We start from the raw sequence: 10,637 nt of genomic DNA on the forward strand, positions 1-10,637 counted from the left end.
ATGCAACTTTTTAAATCTCAACATTAGCATATCGCTCTGGTGATTCTTGCTTCTGGAAGGTCTTTTTGCCTTCATCCTAGCCACAAATAACCTCAGTCAAGAGCTAAAGAACCACTGTGCTTTCTGGAGTGCAGATTTGCCGCATTGACTTGCGGTTTTTACCACTTGCAGCTGTCCTCAAAGTTTAGTCTGAATTTTTACCCAGTTTGCAACTGACCTTTTCAAAGCACTGACAATGAGACAAAGAGTTCATGTGACACAGTCTGGACATGGCAGAGAGAAATAATTTTCAATGTTTCACAAATCCCTGAACCGTTGCATTTAACCTAACATAGACAAATACACCATGGTGACTAGTGAGCTGTGAAATATGGAGACCACGTCCGCATTTTGGACAACAAGTTTCCTCATCATCCTGGAATTGATTGTTGTGGCTTCGTAGCTCTTCAACATCATTTAAGTCTCCTAGATTAATAATAAAAAAAGTTAATACACTTACTTTATTCTTTTGCTGGGTTTATATCTTCTCATGTCTACAAATTACAACCATGCAGAGCTTTCTTGCCTAAACTAAGGTACATTTCATACAAAACTGCATGTAAATAAACAGTGAATACTGTTTATTTACATGCAGTAAATTTATTTACATGCAGTTTATTTGGCACTTAGTGTCACAGCCAGCAGAATGCAGTTTTGCAGCATACCATGTGAAAGGCTCATCATTTTAAATGCTCTGATAAATGGCCATATGTGACCAGCCTTACGGTGAACAAAGTGCAAAACGAATATAATGTGAACACTTGTGTGTTGCTTTCTTTTGAGAAGTGCCAACAGAAACTGCCTTAACTCACTCATGCACACATATAAAGAAAATGTATACAGTGACTACAGTAAATTATAAACTTGGACACTAGTGTATTTACTGCATTGTTGAGTTGGTAGTGTGTTAATGGTCACTGTGATGCCACAAGGTGAACCATCTGCCAGTCTTCAGCTGTCTAGCAAAAGGCTGCATGCTTTCCTCAACAATTTTCTCTTCAAAACTGATTAATGTCGTTTCGAATCCAGCTCTGCCTCCCCGGTTCGAGGCTGGGCGGCTGTATGAGCAACGATTGGCCGGTTGCTCAGTTGGGGGGTGGGACAAAGAACCGGATGTGGGTCTCTCTCTCTGTCAGAATGCGATTACGACCTCTGCCGGCTGATTAGAGGCGCCTGCACAAGAGATGAGGAAGAGTGCCCTTAGGGTGTGTCTCTCCGCATGCAACGCTAGGTGGCGCCAAACTCATAAATGTGTGGGTGGCAAAAATGCATCCGGCTGCTGCTCATGTTTCGGAGGGGATATGGGTTTCGATCTCCTCGGTCAGGGCGGGGTTCGGCATAGACAGAGAGGAAGCACGATGCAAATTGGAAAGGTCAGTCGTAATGAGGGAGCACTTCCTGTATAACGCAGTTTCGGAGGGGATATGGGTTAGCTTCGATCTCCTCGGTCAGGGCGGGGTTCGGCATAGACAGAGAGGAAGCACGATGCAAATTGAACATTTGGATGCGCTAAAGGGGGAGAAAAAGGTGGGGAAGAAAGAGAAAAAAAAAAAAAAAAAAAACTGATTAACGGCTACAATTCCCAATATGTGCCCAGCCTCATGGTGAACAAAGCGCAAAACGCATATCATGTGAACACTTGTGTGTTGAGAACCCAGCCAGGCCAGTGGCCCTGCAATCTGACCTCAACTTCCAAAGAAGCTGGAATATGCAAATAAAGAATTATATTGTATTGTTTGTTTGTTTTATTAGGATTTTAACGTCATGTTTTACACTTTGGTTACATTCATGACAGAAACAGTATCATTGTATTGTACATGTATATTATTATATATGACAAATAGTCATTACATCTGCCTTGGATTATGCTTATCTGTGTTTTTCAAAGACACACATGTCTGACCCTTGGTGTAAACACTCAAATGTTTTCATGCATAATGTTATGTGATTATTATCGACAGTCTTTTTTGATACACATGTCGTCATCCACTGACGTGAATCATCTTTAAACTCACAGCGAGCAGTCTGGATAGAAAGCAGCTCGTGTGAAAGTTCACAGAAAGAAAAATGTCTGCACATACAAGAAAAACTAGTTTCCTACTGCAAGTTGTTTCAGCAGCAAGAACATGTGTTGTTAACCTGGAGTCTGAGTTACAACACAACTGCGTAATAAAACAAACCAAAAAAAAACAGAAGTTTGCTACCGTCTGCCTGGTATGCTAATTCAGGAGCGAGCAAGGAACAACACTGCACTAGCACATTAAAACAGGAAACTGTAGCCGTGCTCCATCCCCAACATAGAGAATACACAGTGACACACTGAGAACACTGAATATCTAACAGTGTAATCTACCAGTGACAAAAGAAAAGCATTGTAAAGAAGAAAGGCTGTTGTTTATTTAGATGCTGCACATAAAGTCAGAGGAAAGGTCAATCGTAATGAGGGAGCACTTCCTGTATAACGCAGTTTTGCTTTCTTTTGAGAAGCGCCAACAGAAACAGCCTTAACTCACTCATGCACACTGTCTATCTATCTATCTATCTATCTATCTATCTATCTATCTATCTATCTATCTATCTATCTATCTATCTGTCTATCTATCTATCTATCTATCTGTCTATCTATCTATCTATCTATCTATCTATCTATCTATCTATCTATCTATCTATCTTTTTAATACTGTGTTTACTCTTGTGAGTTACATTCACAGCAGATAAGGTTTATGTGGGTGCTTTGTATCTGTTATGTAGTCTCTGATATTACATGTATATTCCTAATTTAGTAATTGTAATGAAGTTCAAAAGTTTTTCTGTTTTTCCGAGGTTAAAAATGTCTTTCATTGTTCCAGCTATGAAGAATTTTTGTCTTTCCCTTTGGTATTTATGGCACTCAGTTAGTATGTGTTTAATCATGATGGGTAATTGGCAGGATTCACATTGTGGGGAGACTCATGCACACACAAAGAAAATCATTAATCATCTATACCAGTATACTGCTTTCAACCCTATCCTCAGATTTTCTATTGGACTTAGGTCAGATCTTTAACATGGACACTAGTGTATTTACTGAATCATTCAGTTGGCAGCGTGTTGATGGTCCCTGTAGTGCCACAAGGTGAACCACCTGCCAGTCTTCAGCTGTCTAGCAGAAGGCTGCAGGCCTTCCTCAAGAATTTTCTCTTCAATATTAATTAACTGCTACAGTTCCCACTGAAAAGAAACTCCCCACAATATAATGCTGCCACCACAGTAGAAACAGTATACTTTGACTGTGGTGCTGTGTTTGTATTGTGTCTGAGTGCTTAGACTTCAGTCCAAAAATATCAACCGTGGTCTCATCTGAGCATAAAACCTTTGTCATGACATTAGAATATTTCAGGTTTTTTGGCAAACTGCAAACAAGACTCAACAAGTATGGTAAATGTTCAGAAAAGACTTATTTCCTTGTAACATCATTCAGGTCAACCTTGTGTAAAGCTTGTGAAACTGTCACATGAATAGACAGACATGGAGGAGGATGATCCTTTGCCGCTTGTTCATAATGCTCTGAATGTAAGTGGAATAAATAAAGCCTCACAAATCATTTTGTATTCGTCGACTGATTTGTGCCCTTCCACGACTTGATTTTATGGCTCTTTTAAAAGCACCTTTCCAACCATGGTGAATTATTTGCTTTACCATGCTCAACTAGTCGTTATGAAACAGCCAGTTCTTCTCAGTAATCAAAACCACTACAAATTGCTGCCAGGCTCTACTTCGTCTGCAGAAACGCTGCTCACATTATAATTTTTTTAATTTCACATCAATCTGTGTAAACTCTAGAGACTGGTGTGTATGCAAATCCCAACAGATCAGCAGTTTTTGACTAACTTAAAGCACCCCTCCTGACACAATCAAGCCCGCCCCGGACAAAGACCCATAGATCTGATTTATTTTTTACCCTTGTGATGTTTAAAAATGAATTAAAGATCATGAACAGTGTATGCATGTTCCCATGCATCATACTTCTGCCACATGACTAGATTATAATGGATACCTAAATGAATAGCAAGAACACAGGTATTTGTAATAAAGTGGTGGTGGATATATTTTACATGACCCACAATCACTCAATTTTAATCCACTGACGTTGAAATTATATTATGTAAACAGCACAAGTTATCATTGAGTACTAATTGCAAAGAATTGAGTTTTGTCTGCTTTATTCATGCACATTTCTAAATATCAGCTCCATAAACCATTTTATACACTGGCAGTTCATATGGCAAAGCCAGAGAAACACCTATAAAAAGTATAACAACTCAAAATTAGAAGACATCTTTTCTACCTGATCCAGCCTCCTGACTGCCTGCAAATTATCTGACTATATTCTAATTAAATAATTTCTATATTAAATAATCACAAGCCAAAAGAAATTACAAAAAAGAGATTATTAAAGTGTTTAAGTCTGGGAAAGATTACAAAGGGTGTTTGGAAGCAAGGTACAATTAAGCACTCCACACTCCCTGCGAAAAAATCTATAGTCCGCTTTCAATTCAAATCACAAGCAAAAGTGAAGCTTATTGTTATGTATCCTTGTAAAACATGTAGCACACTGTTTACATTCCTTTAATCTATGTGCACAATTGGGTCACATATACATGAAAGCTTTTGTATCCAACAGAAGAACACTCCCTGCAAGTTACAACAAAAGGATGTGTATTCATGAACAATGCCACTAACGTGTACCTGCGCCTATTCCCGGCCATGGCCTTATTATTTAAGGATTGTATAGGTAAGCAATACAACCAGAAGGGCAAGTATTGTTGAAAATAATGTAACTGTAATTAGGTTACAGGCATTAAGGCAAAAGTCATAGATCTGTAATGCTATTGCCTTAACACAGTCTTCAGTGTTCTATTGCTTTTGGACAACCAGTTTACAAAGTGAAAATCAAAACTAGGCAAAGAAATCATAATCATATTTAAAATACAAGCATTTATTAGACAACTTCTGCCAGAAACGAACTTCAATAGGTAGCTTGCAATAAAATAGCATAAACTAATGCAGTAGTGCAGGTAAGACATCAGCAGCGCTGTGTTTTCGTCTTGTGCTTAGCAACCAGGATGCAGAATAATACAGGTGTAGTACATGGACCTTGCTGTAAAAACCATTTTGTTTTCCTGGTTTTGTGCCATAACCAGTCAGATTGCATGGTCAAAACCAGTATATAAAATGGTAATAAAAATAAAGCCACTTAAACAGGCATAGCAATTAATAAAGCATTTTACAAAACCTATTAGATCTGTCATCCCATTAAGAGTGTGCCATTCTCACCTTAAAGACGTCTCCATATGTGCCACTGCCCACTCGCTGGATGAGCTCAAAGTCATGCTGGGGGTTTCTGCGCTGTATCTCACCGCTGGATCTAGAATAGTGATCCATTCCAGAGCTTGCTGCTGCGAGTCACAGAGAGTTCCACAATGGTAGTCTAGCTGGGTTAATGATTTTCCAAATATTGCATCAAACACCTTGCTTCCAAATATGACTCATTTTCTAAAATGGAAACAGAGAGACATATCGGCTTAATATTTGCTTTTGAACAGCGGAAAGAATCATTATGTGCACTTAGGAAAGTGCATTTTGGTCAAAGTCTGAATTTGACTACAGATTTTGACAAATCTTTACTGTTTAATAAAAGCATGTTGGGTAAATTGTCACTACAGTTTAAATTGAATAATATGAGGCTCTTTTGCACAGAACCACTGCTTTCAAAAACATATTTCTAAACACCGCATTGGCTAAAGTAGCAACTTTAGTAACTGCCTACCATTATAGTTACTGACATGGAAAATTTCTGACATGGAATATGGAATATCATGTTAACAGAAAATGTCCGAGTCTGTAATGAAATGGCTGCCCGTGACAGATTAGTTTTATAATAAAAGTTTTTTTTCCTCACAATTACAAACACTGTAAATGCATAAATGTTCTATGATCTTTTGTTTTTACCATGCTTTCTTATTTAGCCATGGATAAATTACATAAAGCATTCGAGGTAAATAGCACTGCGTTTGGTGACAGTTTACAGCTCTAATAATCTAACTGTACACAGATTTCTATTAGACAGTTTATCCCACCACATGGTCCTGCTCTATTATCAGTTATAGCCTTAATCCTTTTGTAATTTGAATACTATTTGTATGGGTAGAAACTTGAGTGATATATTTATTAAAATCTTACTACAAACTCAACATTAACACACAGTATGCAAATGTACTTGTGGCAAGCAGGAAATCTACTGTAGGTCTGTAGGCCGTTAAGGTACTGGACTAGTAATCAGAAGGTCGCCGGTTCGAGCCAACACTGTTGGGCTCCTGAGCAAGGCCCTTAACCCTCAGTTGCTTATATGTTTTAGGTCACAACTCTAAAATAAGAGCACCTGCTAAATGCAACAAATGTAGATGCACTGAGGCTTTACGCATGACTAATGCAAAGGCTGCTTCTCAAACCACATAACAGTGCTCTTAATAGTAATTCACAAGCCTATACAAATCAGGGTCCAGGACATGACAAGCGTGGTGTCACAATTCATAATTCAAATTTTCTTTTAAGTAATATAACAAACACATTATAGTTTCTATACTGTCTATTGCATCCAACCACATATGGAAGAAAAAAAAGTCAGAAGACCTTTCACACTTTCTTTTGTTTATTAAACTAGTGGTAAATCACAATAAAACTCAATATTTGAACATGCAACATGTTTTCTAGGTGATGTGGTTATTCTCTCATTTAAACTGATTTTCCCAAAACTTTAAAGGTTGGTTTCCCAGACAGGGATTAAGCCTAGTCCTAGACTACACAGCATTTTGAACCCTAAAAGTTCTAAAACCTAAATAAATACATTTAACATACTGTTGCATCATATTGCTTGGGAGTCCAGGTTTTGTGGTACTTACACCAAGTTTTGCATAGTTATAAATTAGCCAATAATGGCAGCCCTATCATGAATTTTAGACTTATGAAGATCATAACAGCCATTTTTTTAGACTGACTTGCAGCTTTTACACTTGTAACCTGTTTCTGTCATGACTTTTTTCACCCACTAGTCATTTAAAACGTTGTTGTTTTATATTGCTTTAAAATCTCACATGATGCTAATTTTCAGCGGCCTTTTATAGCTGACAGATGCTGGTACAGCTCACCTGTGCAGCTGTCAAAGCAAAGTCAGGCCTTAATGTGTTGTTATTTTGTCCAGCTACTGTATTATGTTTGGTACTTTTAGGGTATAACTTAAAAACTTAGCACTAATGGCGTTCAATTTTACATACTATGTTATTAAATGGAGTATTTATATCACATTTGGCTCAACCTAGAGATCTAGTAAAAGAAATCAGATCAGGTGGAACAGATGCTGGGGTTAGGGTTAGTTTTCCAACGCTTAATACCACGTTTTGTTGTTAAAAACGACATGTTTAATCGATACAACATCCATCGTTTGGTTAGAAGCTTTACAGACTTTTAAGTACGCAGTGCGGTTTGGGACAGACTCTTAATGCCCATATCGACCGTTAAGCTATTTTAGAATATTGACAATTTCACCCATAAACTTATATGCAATATTAAAAATATAAGACTTTTTAAACTAAAAGTTGATTTCTATAATAACTAGCTGGCAAGTAGTTGGCTAACTTCAAACTAGGGTAACCTAGCCAAGCTAGCACAGAAGTAAAAGTAAAGCTAAACAAACAGTTCAAACTGTAAATCTGACAGCGGTTAAACAACACAAACAACTTCACAGTATGTCAATAACGCTCAGTTAACATGAAGCTTAACTTGTCTAGCACTCTGTTTTCTAGCCATTTAGCTAAGTTAGCTAACGCTACTAGTAAAACCAGTACAGCCATCTCACCGCATTCGACAACCAAAGTTGTTATTCTGTAAAGAACCTTCTGTTTCCTCGCGTATATTCCATCTCCACCATTTACACAAGTTTGTACGAAATATTCTTTAAGTACTGAGGCTCATTTTGCATTAAAAAGCATCGCAAAACATCCTCAGTCAGTTCAAAAGTGCTTATTCTTCCAACTGAACGACGGTGGACCACGCAGGCGGTTATAGTGCTAATCTTCTAGCTAAGCTACAGCGCTCCGTCTCCCCGCCTAGCTGCCGTCGATGTTCCAGGAACTCAGGAGTCGACTCTTTGATTCTATGTATTGTTTACACAGTAGGGAACCGTTAGCTTTGGCATCGATTCCTTAAAGTGAATGAACTGTCGTCTGAAAGACGTATGGCCTAGTTAGAGGGTAAATGTGTTTTTCCTCTTTGCATTTCTAGTATTATAATATGGTAACAATTTAGCAGAGCTATGTTGTCAGGTTTATATTCGTAATCAGTAGGGATTTTAGTGGACTGAAGGTGTTTGGGGTGCGTGTCTGTTGTGTGACTGACAGGAGGAATGTAAACAGGCCAGTTTTGATCTGGATTGTTTAAATTTAGTTCATTTTTCTAGTCTCACGGTATAGAAATCACATCTGAGGTGTCTCTATAGAAAAATAACAATTGCACAAAACATCTTTGCACACATAAAATAATTTTGTTGCATAATTTGCACAGTATATTTAACTGACATATTTATATTTATTACTTACAACTTATTTTATAGTGTGTAAAATAATGCTGTAATCCTTTGAGACAAGAGCATGCAGTGCTTACAAATATCCACTTTAGTAATAAGCAAATGTTTGTTTTATTTACCAGCAATAATTACAGCTGTATTAAAGACACAGTAAGTAAAGATTAGGATAAAATACTGGATAATTCTTTTAAGCTACATGGCAAAACATCAGTCTGGTGAAGTGAGAGTTTGTTTAAAAATGTAGTATTGTTTTGGCATTTGCCAAACACAATATGTGAAGCATTACTCATCCCTCCAGAGAATTCATTTCCACTTCCCTGAGTCCAGCGAGGTGTGCTTTACACCACACTGCAATTAAAAAAAAAACTGCTTGAATAAAACTACAGAAACAATAAATTGCTGTTATTACAAGCAAATATAAGACTTCCATGGTTTGATAATACATATGTTATTTATAGTGGAATCCATTATAAAAAAGAAATTCAGCTCTATGTTAAATTCCATTAAATCGATTCTTCTAAACAACTCCCTAGTCCATCAATTTAGGGAATCGGATTCAGACTCAACTGCAATCTTTCCATACTGGAATAGTTCACTTAGTACCCGTTTTACCAGTGATCACTCCTGCATTGTTTCTATTGGCTGGTATGCTTTGTTCAGCAGTATCTCCTGAATGGACACCCTGGTAGATATAATTAAACAATAATAAATAAATAAAGATAACACAATCTAATAGAAAACAGGAGGTGAGGTGAATCATATTACGGCTGGTAACAGTGATGCAACTGTGACATTAACATAAACGCTGTGCAGTTTCTTCTGTTAACAAAACTCACTTCTAACCTTAAAAACACACTTTGTACACGACTAGATGATTCACTTGGTATCTAAAAGCAATTTTTGGGGTTTAATAATAATCAGCAAAAACAACCAATAATTGTGCTTTGAGCCTCATCTAGTGGCTGATTCAAAAACTATAAAATCAATGAATTGAAAATAATCATCTCATCATTCTACAGTACTACTACTACTACTACTACTAATAATAATGATATGTCTTATTTATAAGGATAATACCGTCATTTTACAGTCATGGACAATTTTGTATTTCCAATTCACCTCACTTGCATGTTTTTGGACTGTGGGAGGAAACTGGAGCTCCCGGAGGAAACCCACGCAGACACAGGGAGAACATGCAAACTCCACACAGAAAGGACCCAGACCGCCCCACCTGGGGATCGAACTATGAGGCGACACACTGAGCCACCCAATAATAATAATAATAATAATAATAATAATAATAATAATAATAATAATAATAATAATAGTAATGATAGTAATAGTAATAATAATAATAATAATAATAATAATTATTATTATTATTATAATTATAATTATAATTATAATAATATCAATAATAGTAATAGTAATAATAATAATAATAATAATAACAATGATAATAACAACAATAGAAATAATAATAGCAATAATAGTAATAATAACAATAACAATAACAATAACAATAATAATAATAATAGTAATGATAGTAAGAATAATAATAATAATAATAATTATTATTATTATTATTAGTATAATAATAGCAATAATAGTAATAATAATAATAATAATAACAATGATAATAACAACAATAGAAATAATAATAGCAATAATAGTAATAATAATAATAATAATAATAACAATAACAATAACAATAACAATAACAATAATAATAATAATAATAATAATAATAGTAATGGTAATAATAATTTGCTTTCCACAATGTTTTGGAAGATGTCTGTGGGAATTTGTGCCTATTTGGAAAAGTTCATGTGGCCACTGATGGCCTGGCCTGCAATTGACATTCTAGTTAATCCAAAAGATGTTTAGTGGGATAGAGATCAGGGCTCTGTGCAGGACATTGGAGTTCCTAAACACAAAACTGGTCAAACCAGGTTTTTATGAATCTCACATTGTGCAC

At 36.2% G+C, this 10,637-nt stretch overlaps 1 protein-coding gene across 2 annotated transcripts in view; it reads right to left on the bottom strand.

Moving 5' to 3' along the window:
• The window catches only part of map4k5 (mitogen-activated protein kinase kinase kinase kinase 5), a 45,087-nt gene extending 36,911 nt beyond the window's left edge, over positions 1–8,176 (bottom strand). For both annotated transcript variants that reach the window (XM_062995634.1, XM_062995632.1), the window contains exons 1-2: positions 7,934–8,176; positions 5,356–5,574 (exon numbers count right to left, since the gene is read on the bottom strand). In XM_062995634.1, the coding sequence (XP_062851704.1) occupies positions 5,356–5,463 (108 nt within the window). In that variant the 5' untranslated portion in view covers positions 5,464–5,574; positions 7,934–8,176. The remainder of the gene's footprint in view (positions 1–5,355; positions 5,575–7,933) is intronic.
• Positions 8,177–10,637: the final 2,461 nt, after the last annotated feature.

This window comes from Trichomycterus rosablanca, chromosome 5, assembly GCF_030014385.1.
Source record: "Trichomycterus rosablanca isolate fTriRos1 chromosome 5, fTriRos1.hap1, whole genome shotgun sequence".
In the NCBI taxonomy this organism is placed as follows: domain Eukaryota; kingdom Metazoa; phylum Chordata; class Actinopteri; order Siluriformes; family Trichomycteridae; genus Trichomycterus; species Trichomycterus rosablanca.